The sequence below is a fragment of the Rhinoderma darwinii genome, chromosome 2 (genome assembly GCF_050947455.1).
Source record: "Rhinoderma darwinii isolate aRhiDar2 chromosome 2, aRhiDar2.hap1, whole genome shotgun sequence".
NCBI classification, from domain to species: Eukaryota; Metazoa; Chordata; class Amphibia; order Anura; family Rhinodermatidae; genus Rhinoderma; species Rhinoderma darwinii.
This window is the reverse complement of record NC_134688.1, coordinates 397,310,062-397,337,487: the sequence shown is the minus strand read 5'-3', so window position 1 is coordinate 397,337,487 and position 27,426 is coordinate 397,310,062. Positions and strand designations below refer to the sequence as shown.

The 27,426-nt window shown below is 39.8% G+C and overlaps 1 protein-coding gene across 4 annotated transcripts in view; it reads right to left on the bottom strand.

The window, feature by feature from the left end:
• Positions 1–27,426, bottom strand: part of CDKL5 (cyclin dependent kinase like 5) — a 269,903-nt gene that overhangs the window by 128,871 nt on the left and 113,606 nt on the right. For all 4 annotated transcript variants that reach the window (XM_075854016.1, XM_075854017.1, XM_075854018.1 and 1 more), the window contains exons 3-4: positions 25,027–25,198; positions 21,755–21,789 (exon numbers count right to left, since the gene is read on the bottom strand). In XM_075854016.1, coding sequence (XP_075710131.1) covers positions 21,755–21,789; positions 25,027–25,090 — 99 coding nt within the window. In that variant the 5' untranslated portion in view covers positions 25,091–25,198. The remainder of the gene's footprint in view (positions 1–21,754; positions 21,790–25,026; positions 25,199–27,426) is intronic.

Here is a 27,426-nt window from a genome sequence, read left to right as displayed (position 1 = left end):
CGCTTTATGGCAATACCAAATTTAAATAGTTTTAATGTTTTGCTATTTTTACAAAAAAAATAACTACTTGTTAAAAATGTTAACATTTTGTGTTGCCATATTCTCACCCCATAACTTTTTATATTTCTGTCAATTGAGCGGTGTCAGAATGTTTTTTACCTTTTTTTTTTATTAGCGGGCTTAGATGCCACAGTTGCTATTGACTGCGACATCTAAGTGGATAAATGGCTAATCCCGGAAGTTGTAGTGAAGCGTCCACTGTGAATTACAGCCGACATCCACTGAGTGTGGAGCAGGCTCAGCCAATGAACCCGCTCCATACTTCCTGGCTATGATGTAAGTGTACCTGATATGTCGGGAAGGGATGAAAAGACTATATCCAAATAATTATGGAGAATCACACCCAATAAAAGGTACTCTGTTTCAACTTACGTGCCCAGGTGTTAGTGCCACACAGTAAGGTGATATAGTACTGCCATTAATGCCAATTTGAAGAAAATCTTCACTCGAACCCACGCAGTTGTGCCAATATAAAAAATTGAGCCGCACACAATATACAATGCCAATCATTATACAATATTTAAAGAGATCTTCATCAATGTGACGTTCAAATAAACTTATAGTAGTGATTGTAATAGCAACTACTAAATAGCCTCCAATAGCGCCAAACAGGGTGGCTGAAAAAAAAAAAAAATAATCCACTGACTTTGTGGAATCAGAGACTGCAGAACTTGCTTCTTTTCAGGGATGCTGACTGGGGGATCATATGATACACCATGTGACTCCACAGAACCAGCAAGTGTCTTTTTTCGAACACTCCAGTTTGGAATTTCAGGATGGGGGGTGCTTAAGTGGGTGTAATTGTACCCATCGCTATAACTATATTAGGGCATCACACGTTTGCAATCCTTACAATGGAGTTTAGGCAGTGTCTTCTTTCAAGAGTCTCTTCCAGGAATAGTTAAAGAGTAAAGGCCCTTTTACACGGGACAATTATCGGGAAAACAAGCTTTCACAAAACGCTCGTTCCCAATAATTGCCCCGTGTAAACAGGGGAACAAATCAGCCGATGAATGAGTCATAGGCTCATTGTATCGTTATAAATGCAGAAAATATTATCGTTGCCAGCAACACATCTCGTCTAAACAGGGAGATGTGCTGCCGACATGATAGAAATGTATGGGGATGAGACATATCAAAAGATTGGATTGGTGGGTGCTGAGACCCCCACCGTTGCTGAAACTAAGGTGCAGAGGTGCTCAGATAATCGCTTTGCTGCTTTGGTTGTAATCAGCTCTCCCTGTCAGGCTGAAGACGGCTCTCTTAGAACATCCATGTCAGCATTCTTCAACTTGATGACTCTGCACCTTGGGTTCAGCAATGGTAGGGGTCTCAGCACCCAGACCCCCGCCAATCCAAACTTTTGATGTCATATCAAAAGTTTGACTAAAGTGTAGTTCCTATTTAAAGAAATTGTTCACTTTGGAAAAATCAGTTTTTGCTAGAATGGTTCCTCTGCCGATAAGCTGGAGGTCTAAGTGATCAGAAAGGTTTTCTAATTCAGATACCTCCTAAAGAGGATTTCTCTGTCAAAACATTAAAAATTACATGTGCTCCTAAATGTTCCCCTTGGCTACCAAGAATTGCACTTGTTAAAGCAGCCGTTTGTACTCCAGAGCTGCTCCTACTGCAGTACATATGGACAGGACATTGCAAACATAGTCAGTAATTTTAGAGGCTATAAAGAACTGTGAGTTTCTATTTTGTCTGAAGGAGGAGGTTAGTCATGTCCTGAAACACCTTGCTTGTGGAAACGAGAAAAGACTTGTTTTGTCGTAAAGAGACATCTGCAACCGGTCTATATCTATGTGGAAAGAAACCTTGCTCATCTACTAAGCTCACACTGCGGGCATGTATCATATGCGCTGTCTTTGCGGATGCACAGGTGCTCTGTAGGTGCCATGTATGTGGCTCTATAGGTGAGCGGTGTACCATAATTGAAATTCATCCTATAATGGATTTAATGTTGTATAGATTTGCTTGTGAATTATTTTGCCTTATATTGTATCTCAGGTTTTACAAAAATTACCTGCTGTTTCTGCTACTTTGGCTTCTCCCAGTGCGTCATTACTTTGCTCTAGTTTCTGTTGTGTGTGACACTAGACAATTTGATAATATTAAAAAGTAGGACGTTACAAGTAGCTCTCAGTGAGCATGGTGGCTGGGTGGTTACCACTGTTGCCTTGCAGCACCCGGGTTCAAAACCGACCAAAAACAACGACTGCATGGAGTTTGCATGTTCTTCCCACGTATGAATGCGTTTTCTCTGGATTCCTCCCACATTCCAAAAGCATACATGACAACTTCTGTACAGCACTGTGGAATATATTGGCGCTGTATAAAATAAATACATTTAGCACAGCTGCTAAACAACTTTGCATCCGAAAGATCAATGAGCCAAGTCTATGGCTCGGAAATATCCAGGTATCCTGAAATGCAAGTTTTTGAGGCAAGAAATTTGTTTTCTATTTACTTATCCCTAAAGTGGTTCTCCACCTAAATTTAGTCTTACAAAATATGGTTAAATTTGCAGTAAGAGATACATATTCTAAAAATGATGTTCCAGAATTAGACAGATAACAAAAAGTATAATAAGTTAGATCTGAAAAATTTGACACCACGGTCACCAAGAACGAGTGGCCAACTAACCTATTAGTATGTTTTGGGAGTAAACCAGAATACCCAGAGGAAACTGACCTAAACACAGGGAGAACTTCCAAATTCCAGGTAGATGTTGCCTTTGGTTGGAACCAAACCCAGGACTCCAGTGCTGCAAGGCAACAGTGCTAAATACTGAGTCATGGTATATATATATATATATATATATATATATATATATATATATATATATATATATATTAATGTTACAATAGGAGATAAGGAGTACAAGATTGTGCACTTTATTTATTGTAATTTTCAGAAATGTGATCGGATAAAATTAGACTTTTTATGCCTTCCAAAGACCAGAGGAGGTTTGGCATTTCCGGAGATCTGTATTTTTTGGCAGTTCAATTACTTTACATTAAGGAATGGAACAAGAATAAATTTTTGCTGTGGGTTATGTCGAAGACCAGAGGTCAATACTCCAATTTTTTTAAGTGTTAGAATCCGGCCAATTACTATCTGGTGCCCTAGTAAATGTGCCAACAGCCCGTCATCTACATGACTGTTGGACTCTCATGGGTAAAATGCTAGGAAGAAAAAGGTCAATAGAATTCTCGCCTTAATGGCATAATTTATGGTAAGAGCAACTTAAGCATATCTCAGAGCTTCCTCTCCCAAGACAAAAAGGAATAAGGTGCATACTAGACATAGTGGAGGAGGGAAAAATTAAATCATGGGAGCAACAGGTGTTCCTGAATAGAATCTATAAAAAAAAAAAAAAGTAATCTAAGGCTTCATGCACACGACCGTAGCCATGTGCACGGCCGTGATTTCCAGGTCGGCCGGCCACGGAGTGACAGCCGCGGGCTGTGCACATGGCATCGCCCATTATTTTCAATGAGCCCGGACCGCAGAACACGGCCGTAATAAGGCTTGCCCGTTCTTTCTGCGGTCCGGACTCCGGGGCCATGCACGGACCGTGAAAACCACGGCCGTGTGCATGGCGCCATAGGAATGAATGGGGTCGCAATTCTCCCGTGGATTTTTGGGGGAATTGCGGCCGCAAAAGCACGTTCGTGTGCATGGGGCCTTACTGTCCCAGATGTGGGGTAGTGGAGGCCGATTACAAGCATATCCTTAGGAGCTGCCTGGCAGTTGTAAAATTCTGGGAAGCAATTTTTAAAGAAATTTTGGACCGTCTGGAAGTGGATATTCCTTTCGAACCCTAATTAGTATTATAGTATTACTGAAAGATGATACTGCTTTAAATGTACCTAGGGATAGAAAAAAATGGTTTAATAAAGTTATTGTTTATTGCTAAACTTCAGATTGTCAGAAAATGGATCTCTAACACTCCTTTGACTGTAGAAGCATGGATCGATAATGTGAAAACAATCATAAGATATGGAAAACTAATTAATAACAGTACTGCCTTGAGTAACATTAAAAATGGTTTCTGAGGCCAATGGTATTGATTCTATTCCTGGGAAATTTTTAGTAATCTTGTGTAGTTTGATTCCATACCTGTCTTGGGGTGGGCAAGGGTGGGTGATTGAGGGGGGGGGGTTGGGTTTCAAGCGTAATGGTAAAAGCTTTAAAAGTCATATTGTATTATAAAGCATGTATTGCAATACTTTGTTTTAAAAATGATTGTATTCCTTTAAAAATTTTCACATTGTGTTGAATACAAAAAAAAAAGGAATGTGATCTATCACATGCAGTGTCCATGTAAAAATATTTATATAGGTATGACCTCGAGGGAGCTGAAATTGCACATGATGGAGCACATTCGTGACATTAAAGGGATCATGAGTAATGATTTTGAGGATGGATATAGTGATAGGAGTAAGCCCCTTGCAAGACATCTTAGGGATCACCATAACAGCAGTTGGAGGCTATTGAAGTTTAAAGGAATAGACTGAATCTATGAGGGAAATAGGAAAGGGGATACCTTTAGAAACCTTCTGCGTAGGAAGATTAAATAGACGATGACACTAGACACTATGTCTCAGAAAGGATTAAAAGAATCCCAGAGTTTTGCATATTGGTTTTTATGTGACTTTGTTTTACTAAATGTACTTTTTGTATTTTGCTAGTTTGTTTGAAACTGAACTGTCCTTTGTGGGAGGATGGTCGAGAAATGTACAGGGAATTGAATACCACATCTGGAAATTGGATAAGACGAAAAATAACTTCAAAATACTATGGGACAAGTTGGCAAGTTAATATGGATGAATGGATTCTCCAAGCGGCTGGACTTCGCAAATTATTTTGCACTATATAAATATATTTTTTTGTAATTATATATATTTCTTTAATTTCCATACTTTATTTTTCTTTACTTCTCACTGTATATATATCGAAATATTATTTAACCTGATTTTGGTTATTTCCCGTGTATGTCGACAGGTTAGGGATGATGCACTATACCATATTTATGTAGGTGGTCCTGCGGTTTCCCTGTACCTGTCCGAACATTCGTTGGTTATTCTATTTTGTTTGTGTACATCACTTTTTGTTTATTCGGTCATTTCTGTAAGATTGTGGATAATTATGTATTTGCATAATATACAGTTTTTGATATTTATCATATGAGTACCTGTGGAGGTTTTTAAGTTTGAGGTATCTATTCTTAACACTGGTATCTTAAAATCACTTATGCAGGTTTAATTCTGGCTGATTGTGTTGGTAGGCAATTTAGGGAGATGCGTGTTTCTTTTAGGGTATGTTCACACGAGGGCGTCCATTACGGCTGAAATTACGGGGATGTTTCAGCCTGAAAACATCCCCGTAATTTCAGCCGTACCGGCATGTGCAGGCGCTTGAACGCTGCGTCAATTACGGCCGTAATTAGCGCTGCTATTCATTGGAGTCAATGAATAACGGCTCCAATTACGGCCAAAGAAGTGACAGGTCACTTCTTTGACGCGGGCGTCTATTTACGCGCCGTCATTTGACAGCGGCGCGTAAATATACGCCTCGTGTGAACAGACAAACGTCTGCCCATTGCTTTCAATGGGCAGATGTTTGTCAGCGCTATTGAGGCGCTATTTTCAGACGTAATTCGGGGCAAAAACGCCCGAATTACGTCCGTAAATAGGCCGTGTGAACATACCCTTACACTTGTCTGCGTGATGTTCACTGATGGGGACCACATCCTCATTGTAGATGTTGCAATGGTCCATTCCTCGGTGCTCCTTCTGCAGACAGTGATACATACTCATTTTGTCTGTAATAGGGTTTATATTTTATTTTGGTTTTGCTATAGAATTGATTATTATCGTTCAACTGGTGAGTGGTGACCCTTGCCAGGGCGAGGGGTCGGAGGAGAGTGCCAGCATGTCTGCCGTTACCCTAATAGTCATGCAGTGACACTCTGGATGTGATGGGACTCCAGCCGCCTGCCCTCTCGCCCTTTTCCTCTCTGCTGCAATGATCGCTAGCTGTGTTTTCATTGTTTATCTGATATAAAGGGTATTGTGGCGTACCAGTGGGTAGGATATGCATCGTTCCTGTTGGGCGTGGACAATGCTCCCCTGTGCACGGTCCCCACTTACACCTATTCACATGTATGCATAATTGTTTTTGATATATGAAGGGATTATTTATTTCTTAAATCAAAGTACATTTAAGAGAATAAATAGCAGTGAATTAGTTTACTGTTGGTGGCACTTATAGCGCAGTAAAACGATATCGTGGTACAAGCGCATAACACTTGTTAAGGATGGTAGTCATGTATATATGATGATTTTGGTGATGTCCCATTTTGTGATTTATGTTAGTGCATCGGATTCGCTGGCATGGGGCGGTCTCCTTCGCAACATTTTGACATTTCCATGGGGCCGTCTCTCGCTTGCGCTCCCGCCGATGTTTCTTTTTTTTTGGATTGCAATTTAATTTGATGTATTTGATGGCAGATAGAAGAAATCCCTGATTTCTATACATTCTCTTAATATAACAGTACCCTTATATGTATTGAGATTTCTCAACACTTATGAGAGTGGTGGAGTGCGCATGTGCTTCTGGTGACTGTTCCGGAGTGGTTTCGGAAGTTGTCAATGAATTGACGGAAGCCACTGTGTGGGCATGTGTTGCTCACAGGCGCTGACGCCAATGACGTGAGGAGTCGATGTTGGGGAGGACCCTGATGCATCAGGCGCCATTGGACACTGCTTGTTTGGTTCAGTATTTAAACCTGGTTAGGACAAGCATATTCACTCTTGATGAAGGTTGCGAAATGTGCATCGAGGTGTCTCCTTGGGTGAGATCTCCCATTTGCGATCATGCCAGCCACAGGTAATTGACCTATATTTGTATTTATTACTTACTATCGGTTTGTTTCATACATGTAGGATTTTGTTCTAGACATTATACCTATTTTTGGATGAGCCTCCATTACTTACACTTGTGACTTGATACCTGTATGTGACCGCGTTGCCAAAGTTGCTGAACTGCTTGCGTTTTTGCTAACAGTTCTGCCATGCATTTTAATGAATTATATACAGGAAGCACCTAACAAACTTCCACACGGGTGAAAACTAGGTCCATCAATTATTTCCTTTAAAAATGCAACAGAACTGCAGCATTACAGAGACAAAAAACGCATGCAGTTGACCACATGCGGTTTTCAAATGCAACAAAACCGCAACAAAACCGAGTGGTCTTACCCTTATATAAGTGGAATTGTTATTTACGCAGCTCACGTTAAGGTTATTTCAAACCAAAGCATCCTATTAAAAAAAATGCATGAAACTACTGATGTTAACGTCTATGCACACCCATGATTGTTTTTTTTAGTTTTTTTATTAAATCAATGTGTTTTATCTTTTTTAATGACTTTTCTAATTGGTATATATATATATACACACACACACGCACACACACACACACACACACACACTTGGTTGTTTTTTTCTGTATCCTGTATACATAAAAGCTGTATCGTTCTCTCAGCTCATTCAGTTAGTTGAACTGATGGCTAAGAGTGGGTTCTGCCACACAGGATCTAGCTAATTTCGATCACATCACGCAGGACCTGCTCTCAGCCATGCTGTCAGTTTAGCTAAACTGTCGGAATTGGCTGAGAGAGACGTTATAGCTTCTATGTATACAGGATACATAGAAGCTGTATTGTAAAAAGTAAAAAAAATAAATAAATGTAATAAAAAAAGTCTATTGGAAAAGTAATTAAAAACACAATACACATTGGTTTAATAAAAAAATATTCCATCCAAACGTGTACATAGCCTTTAAATACTTCCTAAACAGATGGTAACGTTTAGTACCAGAAAATCTAAACAATTACCCTTTCATAAGAGGTCAAAAATATAATAAAAGCAGGCAGATCATCATCTGACAAACAATTATTTATAGTAAATACATCATGAAATAACCCTTTTAATATGTTTGTATCTCTGCACACAAAACCAGGTTTATCAAAAACTAAATCTGGATAGCATGCGTAATGTCAGCATTCTGGTAAATATCTCTGCTGTAAGAAATTGCCAGAGGCCAAGAATGGAGATATTCTAAGATGACATCTAAATCCTATTAGTCATCATCTAGACATTGCACCCAAAAAATATTATTGGCTCCTGGAAGTGTAATAACAGAATTGTATGCCAGTATCTGCATGTTAGCGTGTATTTATCTACACTATTTAATGTTTGAGATGGTATTAGATGTGCTCATGTAAATGGTATGTAATACGCTCTTACTATTACTGATGAATGTTATTCACAGGGAAACTGTATGCTACCGATTACCCAGAGAGGTTTAGATCATAGCAAGCGTTTATGCCAATACCCATTCATTCATTAATCCCTTGTGGGCACTCTGCTATGCATAAAGAACAATGGAGGTCATGTATAATTGTGCTAGAACAGATGGCATTGACCATCATAGGTGCGTATCCTCAGCCTTATTTCATAATATTATTTGAGAGCGGTCAGTGATTTTTAGTAAACTTTTACATTTAATGCTTCGTTCACATCTGCGTCACGGCTCCGTTCCGACTACCGTCTGAGCTTTCCGTCGAAACGGAGCCCTGAATGACCGAAACTGAAACCATAGGTTTCCGTTTCAATCACCATTGATTTCAATGATGACAGATCCGGTGCCAATGGTTTCAGTTTGTCTCCGTTGTGCAAGGGTTCCGTCATTTTGATGGGATGAATAGCGTAGTCGTCGGAACCCTTGCACAACGGAGACAAACTGAAACCATTGGCACCGGATCCGTCACCATTGAAATCAATGGTGTTGGAAAGAGAAACCTTTAGTTTCAGTTTGTGTCAGTCAGGTCTCCATTCCGACGGAAAGCTCTGACGGAACGTCGGAACGAAGCCCTGATGCAGATGTGAACATAGCCTTATCTAGACTTTCCCCTCTCCCTAGAATAAAAAAACGAAACAACAACATGTACGATGTATCAAAAATGTTACTGTTATTCTTGCATTACTGCTTAACATCACATAACATAGTTTAAGGGCTCATGCATACGTCAGAGCCATAAGCATGGAGCCTGTGTGGCAGTCCACAGAGACTATCTTGCTTCCCTAGTAGGGTAAGTTCATACAGGGCGGATACGCTGCTTAAAGGTACACAGGGAATTACGGCCCAAAAAACCCACACCATAACATGGTGCAATTATTCGGCATGAACTTATACTGCGGAAAACCGAAGCGAAAAAAAACAAAACAACACGTCCATACTTACCCTCAGATGTCCTGCAGACCGGCCTCCTGGTATGACGTCCAAACCTTACCCTCAGATGTCCTGCAGACCGGCCTCCTGGGATGACGTCCATACTTACCGTCAGATGTCCTGCAGACTGGCCTCCTGAGATGACGTTTCATCCCATGTGACCGCTACAGCGGTCACATGGGATGAAACGTCATCCTAGAAGACCAGACTGGACGAAGAAGCACAAAATTCGGGGTAAGTATAAGATTTTTTTTTCTGAGTTGCGATTTTCACGGCGGAATCACAGCTTTTGCGCCAAAAAATTTGCAACATCTGCCATTTGTTGCAGATTTTAACTCCCCATTGAATTCAATGGGGAAAACCTGCAACAGAAAAGCAGCAATTACGCAAATACAATTGACATGCTGTGGATTGAAAATCTGCACCCCAGGTGAATTTCTGAGCGTTTTTTCCGCTTATCATTTACGAAGTGTGTGGATAAGATTTCAAATAACAACACAGTACATATGGAGTCCAATGGAGCATAGCACAATCTTTTCCTGCCAGATTTGTATGAGATGTAAAAAGTAATCTCTGTATAAAATTAGAGGCATACAGTGGATATAAAAAGTTTAATCACCCCTGTTAAAATGCCAGGTTATTGTCATCTTACAAAATCAGTCCAATAACTTTTTCCACCTTTAAAGTCACCTATAATCTGTGGAATTGTATTGAAACACAAACTGAAATCTTTTAGGGTGGAAAAATAAAGCACAAAAATAATGTGGTTGCATAAATATGCACACCCTTAAACTAATACTTTGTTGAATTACCCTTTGACTTTATGACAGCATTCAGTCTTTTTGAGTAGAAGTCTATCAGCATGGCACATCTTGACTTGGCAATTGTTGCCCACTCTTCCTTGCAAAAGCGCTCCAAATCTGTCAGATTGCGAGGGCATCTCCTGTGTACAGCCCTCTTCAGGTCACCCCACAGATTTTCAATGGGATTCAGGTCTGGGCTCATTCTTTTGTTGATTTGGAGGTATGCTTTGGGTCGTCGGCATGATGAAAGGTAAAATTCCTCTTCATCTTCAGCTTTTTAGCAGAGGTTTTGTACCAATATTGCCTGATATTTGGAACTATTCAGAATTCCCTCCACCTTGACTAAAGCCCCAGTTCCAGCTGCAGAAAAACAGCCCCAAAGCCTAATGCTGCCTCCACCATGCTTCACTGTGGGTATGATGTTCTTTTGGTGATGTGCAGTGTTGGCTTTGCGACAAACATACCTTTTGGAATTATGGCCGGAAAGTTCAACCTTGGTCTCATCAGACCAGAACACGTTTTCTCACATGCTTTGGCAGACTTGATGTAGGTCTTTGCATAGCAAAGCCGGGCTTGGATGTTTTTCTTTGTTAGACAAGGCTTCTGTCTTGCCACCCTACCCCACAGCCCAGACATATGAAGAATACGGGAGATTGTTGTCACATGCACTACACAACCAGTACCTGCCAGAAAGTCCAGCAGCTCCTTTAATATTGCTATGGGCCTCTTGGTAGCCTCCCGGACCAATTTTGGTCTTGCCTTTTCATCAAGTTTTGAGGGATCCCCAGTTCTTCGTAATGTCACTGTTGTGCCAAATGTAATACACTTCTTGATGACCGTCTTCACTGTGTTCCATGGTATATCTAATGCCTTGAAATTCTTTGGTACACTTCTCCTTACTGATGCCTTTCAACAATCAGATCCCTTTGATGTGTTGTAAGCTCTTTACGGACCATGGCTTTTGCTGTCACTTGCAACAAAGAAAATGTCAGGAAAACCATAATATTAACAGCTGAACTTTATATGGGGTTACTCAGAATCACTTTAAATAATGGCAGCTTTGTACGGACTACTATTTAACATGAGTTTAAATGTGATTGGCTAATTCCGAACACAACCACATCACCAATTATAAGAGGGTGTTCACACTTATGCAACCACATTATTGTAGTTTTGTTATTCTTATTTTTACCCTCTAAATGATTTCAGTTCGTTTTTCAATGGAATTGTACAGATTATAGGTCACATTAAAAAGGTGGAAAAAGTTCTAAAACGTATTCATCTTGTGCTGATTTTTTGACTTGACAAAAACCTGGCATTTTAACATGGGTGTGTAAACTTTTTATATCTACGATATAAAAAGGTACACTACAAGCTTTAAGAGTGTGGGTGAGAATTCCAAACTCTTAAAGGGGACAATGAGGTATATTTTTATATATGTCTTTATTTATGCACTGTGCCTTTAATGTGTGCTGTTTGATTCACCTAGGTGACGTTCTAATGGAGGCATGGCCTGTCCGGTCTGTGTTTTTAAGTGGCTAGTAATATCATGCATTTGATTTTTGCTACTGTTCAGTTTATTGCACTGCAATGTTGTTTATGGCAGGTAAAGTGAAATGGTGGTTGGCTCGCTAACTATTCTAGATGATTTGGCTGGGATGTATGGCCCAAATCTAATTTGACTGTATTGCTGCACCATTACAGTGCCAGGACGATGCAGCGTGACTATGCCGCCAGGGGCGATGCTTACCTTATGAAACCAAGCAGCGTTCAGATGGAAGAGGAGGAACCTGGCTATAGAGAGAGAGTGAGCTGTGGAGCTGCTGTAGAAGCGACGGGCACAATTAGTTGGGTTTAAAGTCTGTGGTTCTGGAGTCAGTTGCAGGTGACAGGCAGGAGCCTACTCGTGGTGCGCCAGAGTTGTGTGAGCAGTTGTGGGTACAGGCAGGAACCTTACCACGTGTACCAGTGTGCACCAAGTCAGCAAGTCAGTTGTGGCCTAGTAGGTCTGAAATTGCCGAACCAGCCCCTGAAATAGGGAGGAGCGCCATTTGGCGCCTTCGGAGACAAACGTGACCCCACCAGACATCATCAGTCTGAACCGCCATAACCAAATACATCAGTGGCATAAATCTCTTTCCGGTTTTAAAAGTTTACTACAAAGTTTTACAGTGGGTAAAATGTATCAGCTGGACCTTGCTGAACCATCTGGTGAATGGGACACATAGCATGAATTTCAAATTATCATATTTCAGAAATAATAGTCCTATAATTTTTTTTTATTATTATTATTGTAAAATAATGTCCGGTTGGCCTTTTAACTCTTCGGTATGACACATCTAAAGTAGTTAGCTAAGTGCAGTACAATGCAGGGGAAATTTTAATATAAAAAAAAAAAAAATCTAACGTAATACGCTGAAGCCTTTCATTGTCTGGCTTGTTTTGACCATTGTTTTATCTGCTAAAAGCAAAATTTATAATGGACGTGGGAGTGTAAAAAAATAAAATGGACTGAAGTAATTTGTCATAGGGATAAGTTTTAAACAATTATTTTAGCTTTTTGACAGTCTTTGAGGATGCCTGCTATAGAGACAATGACGAATAAAACTGAAAAATATAATAGGAATGCTATGATAAACCATTAGCAGAATAATACAAAGATAATGCAGGCATTTTAAGTAAAAAATATTGTAAGAAAACTACCACAAGTGTAAATATAAAAGGCCCTTTAAAAGCTACGGCTACATGACCGCCGAAAGGTAACATTTTTTTTAAATAAGTGGCGGTTGCATTGCTACTTCAATTTTTTTCCTATGGGGAATAAAGTTGGAAGGGAGATTGGATTTTATATAGTTGTAACTTTTTTGCCATGTAGACCTATTGTAAATATTGAGCTAAAAATGACAGAAAAAGCTTTTGTTTCAATGCGTCTAAGGCCCTATTCACATGACAGGGATTCACAGCCATCTGACGGATGCTTTTTGAACGGCCGTCACACGGCCGCATTAGGAACAATAGACCCCAAATGGGGCTATTCACACGGCTGATTTTTTTTATCGGCCAGGTAAACCTATACCCTATTTTGGGCCCTTTGCCCGGCCCCCATAGAAGTCTATGGGGCCGTGTGAAACACAACTGTCACTTGGATGTGATCCGAGTGACAGCCGTGCTTTCTGCCGCTCGCTCTCTTCCCCTCCTCACAGTGTGAAGTGCATGTGAGGAGGAGATTTTTTTTTTGCTCCCTGTAGGAGTGGAATCCATAATCCCCGGCCACAGTGTTGCCGAAGCTGTGGCCGGGGATTCCGCACCAGGAGAAGTCCCTGACTTCCCTGTCCATATATGGACAGTGATGTCAGGGACTTCTCCTGGAGCGGAATCACAGGCCTCTGTAGCCAGGGAATCCGTTTCAGGAGCAGGGGACTGCTCCAGGAGAAGTCCCTGACACTGAGGCCGGGGATTCCGCTCCAGAAGTACATGACGTCATTGTCCATATATGGACATCGACGTCAGGGACTTTTCCTGTAGTGCTCCCCTACAGTGGTGCTATCTACAGGAAGGGGGGTTGCCATCTGCGGGGGTGCCATCTATGGGTGGTATGCCATATATGGGGGTGCTATTTATAAGGGGGCTGTGTGGCACTACCTAGAGGGGGGCTGTGTGGCACTACATAGAGGGGGGCAGTGTGTGGCATTATCTACAGGCGGCTGTGTGGCATTATCTACAGGCAGCTGTGTGGCATTATCTACAGGGGGTTGTGTGGCATTATCTACAGGGGGTTGTGTGGCATTATCTACAGGGAGCTGTGTGGCATTATCTAAAGGGAGCTGTGTGGCATTATCTACAGGCAGCTGTGTGGCATTATCTACAGGGGGCATTGTGTGGCATTATCTACAGAGGGCAGTGTGTGGCATTATCTACAGGGTGGCTCTGACAGTATATACAGGGGGCTGTGTGGCATTATCTACAGGCAGCTGTGTGGCATTATCTACAGGCAGCTGTGTGGCATTATCTACAGGCAGCTGTGTGGCATTATCTACAGGGAGCTGTGTGGCATTATCTAAAGGGAGCTGTGTGGCATTATCTACAGGCAGCTGTGTGGCATTATCTACAGGGGGCATTGTGTGGCATTATCTACAGAGGGCAGTGTGTGGCATTATCTACAGGGTGGCTCTGACAGTATCTACAGGGGGCTGTGTGGCATTATCTACAGAGGGAAGTGTATGGAAAAAAATTGACAAATGAAATACATCCATTTTTAAAACGGACAGGGGAAAAAAACTGATGCAAAATGGGTCAGAATCTGACATTAAAAACGGAAACACGGCCTGGAAAGGAAACTAAACGGATGCAAAACGGCCGAAACGGACCAAAACTGTCACCACATTATAAGTGGCCTATCTTGTACATAATGTGATTGGCGCTGTAATGTAGATTACAGCAGTGTTTTTTATTTATAAAAAACATAATTATTGACGGAGTTATGACCTATTTTAGCTTTATGCTAATGCCTTTCTTAATAGACAACTGGGCGTGTTTTACTTTTTGGCCAAATGGGCGTTGTACAGAGGAGTGTATGACGCTGACCAATCAGTGACCAATCAGCCTCATACACTTCTCTCCATTCATTTACACAACATTTAAACTATGGCTTTTTCTTTGCCACTCTGCCCTGAAGGCCCGGAGTCGCCTCTTCACTGTAGACGTTGACACTGGCGTTTTGCGGGTACTATTTAATGAAGCTGCCAGTTGAGGACCTGTGAGGCGTCCATTTCTCAAACTAGAGACTCTAATGTACTTGTCTTGTTGCTCAGTTGTGCAGCGGGGCCTCCCACTTCTCTTTCTACTCTGGTTCGAGCCTGTTTGTGCTGTCCTCTGAAGGGAGTAGTACACACCGTTGTAGGAAATCTTCAGTTTCTTGGCAATTTCTCGCATGGAATAGCCTTAATTTCTAAGAACAAGAATAGACTGTCGAGTTTCACATGAAAGATCTCTTTTTCTAGCCATTTTGAGAGTTTAATCGAATCCACAAATGTAATGCTCCAGATTCTCAACTAGCGGTGCTAACATAATTGCACAAGGGTTTTCAAGTGTTTTCTAATCATCCATCAGCCTTCTAACACAGTTAGCAAACACAATGTACCATTAGAACACTGGAGTGATGGTTGCTGGAAATGGGCCTCTATACACCTATGTAGATATTGCATTAAAAACCTGACGTTTGCAGCTAGAATAGTCATTTAGCACATTAACAATGTATAGAGTGTATTTCTGATTCATTTAATGTTATCTTCATTGAAAAAAACTGTGCTTTTCTTTCAAAAATAAGGAAATTTCTAAGTGACCCTAAACTTTTGAATGGTAGTGTGTATATATATATATATATATATATATATATATATATATATTATATTATATATCTTGAGAAAGACCCCATGGAGTAGGGCTGAAACATCGCATGTGGTCCACTTTCTTCACTATTTTTGTAGTGCGGTCTCGTATTTTGGAGTATTTCTACTACGTTTTCAGGGACACTGGTCATGGGTCCTAACAAGAATATTGCATCGGTGAAACGGTGCTGCTTTTTTTTTTAATCATATATATATATATATATATATACATATATACATATATACATACATGAAAATACCACACATTATATATATGTATACACACACAATACTTTTTTTTTGTTAATAATAAAGAGGCTGCTGTGGCCATTTTATCAAAGTCACACGGCTTTGGTCTTTATTTTGGTTGGATCCCTAGGAGAGGGGGTGTTTTTGGTTGGTGGCAGAAAAAGTGGGCCAGAGATTGTCAGACATAACATACCATTGTCAGGTAACATACTAACACTAGTGCGTCATTTAAAATGCACATCCACTTAGATAGGAGAAACCTTTCTATTTTTGTGCTTGTACATTGCTAAAATTTAACCTCAAATATATTCTTCAGGTATTTTTTTCTTTAGGCAAGAATAATGCAGTTTAATTGTATGAAAACATTTGGCAACATTAAAGTTGGTAGCAATCCCAGACAGTTACTATAGAAACAGTTTCAGAAAAATATTAGGTAACGTGCATGAAAATCTACAATAGCACACTATCTGACACATACGGATATACACCTGATAAATCACACATTTCTTGTTTGGTATATATGAAAATATATCTTAAAAAGATGGAAAATCTATTGTCATAATTTAACTAGGTACTTTGTGCTTCAGTTTATAATCTTATTGGCTCCAAACCCTCTTTAATGTTTAAAAGGGTCAGATTCTTTCCAGAAACAGTCACTCTTGTCCATCGGCTGAGTCTGGTATTGCGGTTAATTCCCTTTCAAGGAAATGGAGCTGAACTGCAATACCAGACACAGCCTATGGACACGAATGGTGCTGTTTTAGAAAAAAAAGACCCTCTTTCCTGGACAATTTATTTGATAAATTGCTATTCCACACAGGTACGCAACAAGATTAAGGTTTGAAGGACCTTATTCCGCACAGCAAATTATTTCAAAAAAACATATTATATTTTAAAACTAGAAGTAAGTATGTAAAACAATAACTAACCCTACAAACAAGAGTCTGAAGCCCACATCATGCAAGAACACTGGTATGAATGCAGCATTGGACTGTGGTTCATGGGCCCACCATTGAAAAGCATTTTGGGGCCCACCCTTCATCTATACAGAACATGTACATGTCAACTTTCATCATAATCTTGTTTGTCATTATTGCACACACTGGACACACCACCAATAAAGTCTAAAAGGATATTTGTAAATCAACCCATAACATATAGACCCTTATGACAAGTGATTGGCTCTAAATTCAGCTCTAAACAAGGGGTTCTTCTGCTGAACCTTTGTGGCCCATTATTTTGTCAGAGCCGGAGCCTGTTGAAAACTTCTCTAACCTTGCATTAATGTGCTCATTCACAAACCTAATAAACGGCTGCAAAGTTTCAGGGCATGCTGGGATTTGTATTTTTGCAAGGGCAGTAGTTTTGGATAACTGGTCTAATCCATCACTACCAGCACAAAGGCATTTTTCAGAACTATAATCACTGAGCGGATTGCAATTGCAAAGTTCTACTTTAGTCACATTTGATAATGTAGAGCAGTCTAGGTCACTGAACCTAAGCATCTCTTTTGATGTACACATGTTGCTGTCTCAGCAGGAAAGCTCCCAGGATTTGCGTGTAGTGTCAATAATAAGGCCGTTCTATTAACAAGCGTTCTCTACACCCCCATTGATTACCTTCATGAAATATTCACAGGTTACTGCATGTGCTTCATTCCACATGAAACCTGCAGTGGCGTGTGGGTAGAACAAAATTAGCCAGAGGACTGCTAAGTCATTAACCCTATATTACACAGTCTAATCAGAAATCCAAATACACAAAGAAGGCAAAAACATGCAACAAAAATGTCCTATGGGACCAACTCGCTCGCTGGCAGGCCCATCTATCAATCAACAAGGGAAGTTTGTCAAAATGGGCTAGAACAGAGGAAGTGTTTTAAAACAGAAATGCATCAAACAGATGTTCTATTACTGCCGCAGTTCTGCTACAAAATATTTCCATATATTCAAAAGTGTCAGCGAGAATCTGCATCAAACACTGCCTGTGTGAATTATGACTTTTTGGTTGCTAACAACCGTCTCAAAACGTCTATTTCATTGTTATGAACTGTAGAACTAGAAGGGCAATATACGATTTTTATAACAAAGAAGCATAAAAAAAATAAAGCCTTAAATACTATATTTTATTAAGAGACACAGGAATCTTTAAGTGGCACTAACTTTGAATTGACTCTTTATGCAGTAAATTTGGTATTTTCAATGAGCATGTGGAGTAAAGGAAGACCCATTCTGATTTACCAGTTCCTTCCTGTCTTTCGGACGATCTCTGTAGGGTCTGGGGCTTGACCTCTTCTCCTCCTCTGTGGTATCGTTGAGGCCAAAACGCCCTCAATTCAGGGACTCCTCTGCTGCCATTGCAGAAGTGAAGATCCTCACTGTTCCATTAGCTAAGTAAACTCAGAGTTGAGCCGAGTAGACCAGTTGTAAACAAATCTTTCATTTGACCAGTTCTGTGCACAGCTCGCTGAAGGTCGTTTTTGCCGCCTCAGCAGAGTAGTCCTCAAAAGGAAGTTCCCGGGAGCTTTGAAAGTCCAGCAGATTCTTTCTCCTCCTAAAGGCTCTCAGAATATCGACCTGATCATTAAAGTCTTAGAACAGAATCATTATTTAAAATCGGGGTCTGTCTGGACGATCAACTGAAGATTAATGAGCATCTCAAAGGGGATTTGGTCAGAGCAGGATCAGTAGAAATGCAATGAGCTCTTTCCACTCTACAACCATGCCGGAAGGCTAGAGTTGCCGGCAGGCCTTCCCTGCATAGCTTGTGTAAATCAGCTGCTTTCACCACCTCTGGTATACCGACCATCCTGAGGTTATCTCAATGTCCTCCATCTTAGCAGAGAGCCTTTTATTGTCAGCAATAACAGCATTGAGTTGAATAAGGATAATTTCATTTTCATCCTCCAACAGAGATCTGTTGTTCCGTATCCTCAATGACATATGTTTCTTGGTTAATATCAGACTGCATACATGCCATTGAAGCCCGAATAGTTGTTTCAAGAGTCTTTTGGATAACAGGTGCTGTCCGCTTAGCCACCTCTATCGCCAGAAGCTTTAATTTAAAAAGGTTAGTTGTCCTTGAACTCCTGTACATCCCTCTGGGAATTTCTATAAGATTCAGAAGGCGAGAATTCAGGTCGATTTTGATCAGAATATGCTTTAGCCATATCTAGAGAGTCCTGTGTGCCCAAAGTACTCACCAGAGTCGTTGTTGGCTTCTGTGCTCTGTGGAGAATAGTTTTAGGCCCATTAAGGTTCACCTTCGCTCTACGGTGTACGCTGATGAACTCAGGCAATTGCCCTGCTTCCTGGTTGATGTGTTCTCCGTTGGGCAGGAGTTTGCTCCCGCTGCCTGCACAGCTGCACTGACCAGGTGGATGCGGGAGAATGCCTCTAAGACTGGGGGGCCAGATGGAGGCAGAAATCAGCCAGTCGGTGTTCAGAAAAGGACAGGTCTGTGTGTTCTGAGGTTATACGGGTGCGGGAGCTCTCTCACTCAAGTTTTCAAATCCCAGCACCAGAATTGGTTGGTATTTTGAATATTTTGTTTTCCTTTCAGACTATAGCACCTTTCAAGGTGAACATATTAGAAATAGCAGAAAGCTCTGATTAAATTGCTATATACCTTTTACATTTGGTTGCTGAGATATGATTGAGTTAATCTTTACTCAGAAAAGGTTACATTAGTATTGACTTGCTAAAAATAAAATTACATTGACAAGGCAGACATTGCTACAAAGACTCTTTAAAAAGCATCGATCACCTACACAAGGTGGAAGCACCCACTTGTACGAATAGAGACTATTAAATTACCAGCTACCTGTGACATCTTGGAAACATTTATGCATTGTGACAACAATTCAAAGGCTTACATGTGCTACCGTTGACAACTATTTAACTTTGTGCATGTGTTTTTTCATTCCCATCACAATTAAGTCTGTTACTCGGCAGATTTTGTTGCAATATTTCTAAAAACCAGCTCCATTCATCTGAATGGAACTTACAGAAATCCATGTACCTGCTGCGGAAACAACCACATTTAAACAATTTTCAGTCACAGAGATTTCTGCAAAAAAATCTGCCGCTTGTTAATTCAGGTATAAATCAATTTCTAACGACGTTACCTGAAAATTGAAGCTTGTTTTTTGTCTTTGGGACCTCCACATAATACTGCTCAGTGGGGTCACAAGTCATAGTAATAATAACAATGTAACAGACTGCAAATCTGAACCCCCTCCTCTACAAATATGAAGATGGGAGTTGCATAGAAGAGGAACAGAGGAAATGCCATGTAAAGAGGTGTGGTTTATGCCAACGGCCAAGAAGGTGGCAAGGCTAATGTTGGCACATAGGTTTGTTGTTAAAAGGGACACACCGGCCAAAACTAAAGTTCCCCATGCACTCCATTATAGTATTCCATGTGTTAGTCTCTCATCTGTTATTTTTCTTGCTGCTTCTATCTCTATATATCAGACTGGGATGGTTACTTAGCAGCAGTGTGAATCAGGGTCGGTGGCACGCTTTCTCTACTTGAGTCTGTGGAGATCTATGTGTCACCCATCACAGGCTTCAGCAGTTCCTGTACCACACTAATTTTGCACAGGGGAGGACAGAAACTTCTATCATCAGCTACCACTGATACTTAGACAGGTATGAAGTAGAAGAATATAATGCAGCCTTCTGGTCTGTATACTTATGGTCTCTTAGGAGTATATACAGAGAATGATAATCAGTGTCCCCATGTATGCAGAAATGGTATAGTCTTTAGCTGGTCATGTGATGCTGTGATGAAGAAAGATGGGATTGATAGCAAAGCAGAGAGGAAGAGAAAGCTGGGGAAATTTAAGAATCAAGATGGAGGCTTTTTTTAAAGCACAGACAAGGCAGCAGTTCAAAAAGTAAGTACAAGATACATAAAAGAAGTGAAAAATACTCTTGTGGGGGAAAAAGAAGCGACATTCTCTTCCTTCCCGTGTTTCCGTCTCTGACCTCCCATTGAAATCAATTGGAGGCAGAGAAAGCATTTTTGTGGTGTTTTATGCCCGCCGAGCTCAATGGCCGTGGCCAAAAAATGCGGCAAAGAATGTGCAGGCAGGACAAAATCTGCTGCAAAATTCCTGCAAAAATCTCTGTGTGAAGATACCCTTAGTCTTCTGGACATAGAGCTCCATTTCCTTTGACCTGCCATTCTTTAAAATGGCCAGGCAAACTCATGTAACGGACGTCAAATGAGTCTGCTCCTTTTACTTCACTGAACTAGACTTTAGTCTATGAGGAAAGTTTTAGACTACTACTTGCCCAATATGCAATGGGAGCATACAATATCAGCTAAAGCTGCAGGTGGCCACACATTATAATACAAGGGACAATTTTTGAATACATGGTTGACTTAAAGGGGCCATCCCATGAAAAACATTTAACACTTATCCACAGGACAGGTGATAAAATGTATGATTGCTGGGGCTCCCACCACTGGGACCACCACCAAACACTAGAATGGGTGTCCTGAGCCCCAAATTCCACTTCACTGCACAACCGCAGTGAGGAGGAGTTTAAAGGAAGTGGTGGTCAAGCATGCGACCTGCCACTCCTTCATTGTTCATGGGCCAATGGAGACAGTGGAGTACAGCTATCATTAAGGATGAACGGAGGGCAAAAGACTCCCGTTCTAGTGATAGGTGGGAATCCCTGCGATGGAGCCCTCAGAATTAAGACATTTATCACCTATCCTGTGGATAGGTGATAAATATTTTTCACAGGGTAACCCCTTTAACTTTTCAGACCCTAGCATTTTACAAATTTTTACTTCAGCATGGAGATCAGACTTTACTGTACGAATACTACAGCAAGTAGTTTGTGGTTTCTTCTTTGTTTCCACTGCCTACTGATCCATTTATAGCTCTCTCATCTGCATTAAATATATTAAATATAATGCTTTTGTTCTTACCTTGTGTCGACATTTAAGCACCACTCCATAAGCACCTAAAAGTAAAGACAGATAACCGGTTCAAATATTTGTAAAACCACATCTAAAATCCTACCAAAATCAAGATTACTATTCCATGCGTTATGAATGACCAGAATGCATTTATCTACCCCACTAACACAATCCTCATAGTATAAAAGTTAAAGAGGACCTGTCTGCTCTCCTAACATGTCCGTTTAAGTAAATTTCGCATTTCCCTTAAAAGAAAAACCCTGTAGCCTCTTTGTTGTTTTATTCCTGGAAATGCATGAACAAATTGAGAACTGGGTATTACAATTCACCATGTCGTATAGGAGGGTCCCTACAGAGACGGACACGGTCACATCAGTGCTGACAGTGTCAGACTGTGTAGGAACACACCCTTTTGACAAGGGCAATAGTCTTCTTTATATCTATTTAGATTTCAAACTGTTGGCTAAAAAACACCCAAAAACACACAGTGTGAATAAGACCTTGTTCACAAAGAAGATAATAGACTGTTTTTTTTGGTCACTTTAACAGAAGGAATAATGCAGCTTCCAGCACTATCCTTGCAATCAAGACATTGATAACCTTGTGGAACCCTGATGGACTCCCTTATAAAAGCCAGTAAAGGGATCTTCCTATCTAAGAACTATGGCGTATCTATCATGGCATTGCTCGATGATTGAACACTTCCCATTTTGGAAGAAATACATCAAGCTCTTTACCTGAATCCTCAACAATTTCTTAGAACCTTCTACGCCACACAGGTATCTTAAACAAGATTCCCCTCTAAGCCCTTAACATATCCCAAACATATATTACATGCTGAATGGAGACCTCCAAAGTGACCCATATTCATCAGGTCAGTCTGGAGTATTGGGTGCTGTCCTAATGTCAGCAGGAGGCTTTTAATCAGAAACTTTTGCATACACGGACTAGGGTAAAACAAATTGAAAATATTTTTTGACAGCCCAATATTTCTTTAATCACAGCTGCTCCATACTTTGAACATAAAATGACGAATTCTACATTTTTACTGGTTGGTGTTTTCCAAATTATTTGAGATTCAGATGAAAATCATGAACGGAGACCTATGAGTTATATATTCAGAGAGCAAAATTACTTCCCTGGAACAGATGACTTTATATTTAAAAACACGGATTCATAAAAGCTTTTTTGACATATCTGAATTTTGTTTTGTACTAAAAAGTACAATAATCATTGCATAAAATAACTAATTTATATTTAAGCACAGAAAAGCTTTTCTTGAACTATACGGGGCTTATATACCCATTTCCATACGAATATATTTACATAGTACCTGAGGAAAGTAAAATACATATAAACAGTTGAGCACATGTCCACACACAAGATGTAAGGCCTCGTTCACATCAGCGTCGGGTTCCGTTCATGGGTTCTGTTAGACCTTTCCATCGGAGGAACACATAAATGGAAAGGCAAACGGAAACCATAGCTTCTGTTTGCATTATCATTGATTTCAATTGTAATGCTTCCGTTGCAATTGGTTTCCATTTGTTTCCGTTCCGTAAGTTTTCTGTTTGCTTAGTGGAAACAATAGCATAGTCGACTACGCTATTGTTTCCGTGACAAAAACGGAAATCTAATGGAACAGAGATAAACGGAAACCATTTGCAACGGAAGAATTACAATTGAAATCAATGATAATGCAAACAGAAGCTATGGTTTCTGTTTGTCTTTCCGTTCAAAGGTTCCTCTGACGGAAAGGTCTAACAGAACCCGACGCTGATGTGAACAAGGTCTAAACGATCTGTACATTAAGTTTGCTGCTAAAAACATTGTATCAGAAACATTTGGGAATTACTCCTAATGATACATTATGTAGTAAAACACAGCTTGAGATTCTTTCTGTAACTAACTTTTATCTGATATTGAACTGAAGCCATGCAGGTCAAATTTTCCATTTTCAAAAAAAGTGATGGGCCTCTTACAAAAAGTGTTTGAGACAAAGAATAGACCAATACAACAGAAAAAAAACCTTCTGCTAGCTGAAGTATCGGCGAATGTGCCAACAGGTTTCGAGATAAAACCTCTGCTCTCTCCAGCCTCTCCCTGGCTCCCCACACTTTTGCTCCTGCTTATAATACTCCTCATAATATCTGGTTAAGAAGGAGTTTCACTTTAAATAAGTCCGTCATTTTAAAGGGCATTTGTAAAATAAGTAATTGATAAGAACTTAGCAGTCACCTTTGATCATGATCTAAAATTTCCTGGTCAATAAAAAGTAACTGTGCTCTTCGAAAACTTTTGATATGTTGTAACGTCATATCAGAGGTTTTAGTCAATGGGGGTCTGGGCCCTGAGACCCCCACCATGGCTGAAAAGAAGGAGCAAAAGCACCAAGCCAAGCGCACTGATCCTTCGGCTGTAATCGGCGCTCATTGTCAGCCTATAGAGCGTCTATGAGCCCATCTTCAGGCTGACGAGAAGAGGCAATCACAGCCAAAGGTGCAGGGAGTTTAGCGGAGCGCTTCTACCCCATCGTTGCAGCAGTAGAGTGGGTTGTAGCACCCAGAACACCGATCAAACCTTTTGGTATGGTATGACGTTTTCTGAAATTACGGTTAATGTAAACGTTACTAAAAGGGCAAGCCCAAATTCTCATCTTTAAAATATGTTATGTTACAGAGTGTTTGGGTCTACATAATGTTTTTTTGGGCCTAAAACAGAGAAATAATATTTTTTTTACTATACTCCTTAAAGAAGTTAATCAATAAGTCTCTTGCATTTTTGGATTGTCCAGAAGGGCTCAATGAATGAAAGAAGTTTTTTTATGGGTTGTTTTTTTTTTGCATATAACGTGCACTAGAATTTACCCCACCAATTAGCACTTCAGGATGGCATTTAGTGGGTGAAAAATTACCACCTATCACACCTCTAGTTTGAGCATTAAAACCCATAAAATGTGCTTGCGGTTGAGAATTAAAACCCATAAATGTTATTGAGGTGGAACCCATAAATGTGCTTGATTTTGAGTATTAAAACCCATAAATGTGCTTGAGGTTGATTTCAAAACTCTACAATTTAGTTTATAATGAGGTCTCGATGAGAACCTAGTTAATAAAAATTGAATATGAAAAACAAAATCATTCATACCTCACATATATAATTTTATTTTTTGAATATAAAAGTTTTCTTGTTTAGGTTTCATCTTCTTTCATTGACAGAATTTAAGTTTTTAAGATTTTAACATTTAATACTTTAAATTGTATGGAAGGTCTGAAACTTACCTTCACCTACAACTCCAAGGACCTCAAATTTATTCATCACATTACCAAGATTAGGAATCTTCATGAAGACAAACACGGCTTATGATAACAGCCACGGAACATGGCAGAATGGATGTGGGAGGGAGACTCTTCAAAGGTTACTTGTATCCAAATGATTGCATGATGCTTTAAACTGTGGGACAGGAACACAAATAAACATTAATACAAAGTTTTATGATCCGACTTTTCATTTTGCCATTGAAATATGGTTATTGTTAAATAAGACCATGAAGCATACATTACTGTTTACTTCAAAAATAGTTGTAAAGCCTTACAAGGACACTTCATGGAGTAAAATAAGTAATGATGTTGCTGTAAGAATGATTACTCTTCAATGAGTGTCGCTAATGCTATCATAAAAGAATATCTCAAGCAAAATAAAAAAAATTGGATGGGAGCAAGTTGGGGAGTGTTTAGGGTTAAAGGAGGTTGTCAATCTGTTTTCTTCCTGTTGAGTTAATAGAAGGTCCCCAACTTAGGAACCCCTCAATTAGCCAGAGCTGCCGTGTCAAGTATGCCTTTACTCTAGCGGACTGCTGGTGTCTAGTGAAATCAATAGATGCCCATGGATTTCAATGAGCATCATCTGCATTCCCTGCAGAGAACAAAAACTTTGATCATTTCCAGTGGAATCTCTCCGTTTGTCGCGTGTGTGTGTGTGTGTGTATATATATATATATATATATATATATATATATATATATATATATACACACACACACACAAACACACATACATACACACACATATATTATATATATATATACACTGTATACACACACACATATTATATATATATATATATATATATATATATATATATATATATATATATATATATATATATAGAAATAGAAATCTTGCAGCACTCCGATATGTGGAAAAATGGTGCTTGATAAAGGTCCTATTGTTGGACAGAAACGTCGCTATGTTGACTGAATAAAACCACAATTTTTCCACATATTGGAGTGCTGCAAGATTTATATTTTTCTACATTGTTCAGTCCTTGGATCAGGACGACTTGCTTGACACCCATAGTTACATAGTTAGTACGGCTGAATAAAGACACATGTCTACGTTTAGTGAGTGCTGTTTTCTATTTTCTCTCTCTATATATTTATATTGTTTCTGTGTGTGTGTGTGTGTGTGTGTGTGTGTGTGTGTGTGTGTGTGTGTGTGTGTGTGTGTGTATATATATATATATACACACACACACACACATATATATATATATACACACACACACACACACACATATACATATATATATATATATATAAATATATAAATATATACTACCGTTCAAAAGTTTAGGGTCACTTAGAAATTTCCTTATTTTTGAAAGAAAAGCACAATTTTTTTCAATGAAGATAACATTAAATTAATCAGAAATACACTCTATACATTGTTAATGTGCTAAATGACTATTCTAGCTGCAAACGTCTGGTTTTTAATGCAATATCTACATAGGTGTATAGAGGCCCATTTCCAGCAACCATCACTCCAGTGTTCTAATGGTACATTGTGTTTGCTAACTGTGTTAGAAGGCTAATGGATGATTAGAAAACACTTGAAAACCCTTGTGCAATTATGTTAGCACCGCTGTAAACAGTTTTGCTGTTTAGAGGAGCTATAAAACTGACCTTCCTTTGAGCTAGTTGAGAATCTGGAGCATTACATTTATGGGTTCGATTAAACTCTCAAAATGGCTAGAAAAAGAGAGCTTTCATGTGAAACTCGACAGTCTATTCTTGCTCTTAGAAATTAAGGCTATTCCATGCGAGAAATTGCCAAGAAACTGAAGATTTCCTACAACGTTGTGTACTACTCCCTTCAGACGACAGCACACACAGGCTCTAACCAGAGTAGAAAGAGAAGTTGGAGGCCCCGCTGCACAACTGAGCAACAAGACAAGTAAATTAGAGTCTCTAGTTTGAGAAAGACGCCTCACAGGTCCTCAACTGGCAGCTTTATTAAATAGTACCCGCAAAACGCCAGTGTCAACGTCTACAGTGAAGAGGCGACTCCGGGATGCTGGCCTTCAGGGCAGAGTGGCAAAGAAAAAGCCAAATTTGAGACTGGCTAATAAAAGGAAAAGATTAATATGGGCAAAAGCACACAGACATTGGACAGAGGAAGATTGGAAAAAAGTGTTATGGACAGACGAATCGAAGTTTGAGGTGTTTGGATCACACAGAAGAACATTTGTGAGACGCAGAACAACTGAAAAGATGCTGGAAGATTGCCTGACGCCATCTGTCAAGCATAGTGGAGGTAATGTGATGGTCTGGGGTTGCTTTGGTGCTGGTAAAGTGGGAGATTTGTACAAGGTAAAAGGGATTTTGAATAAGGAAGGCTATC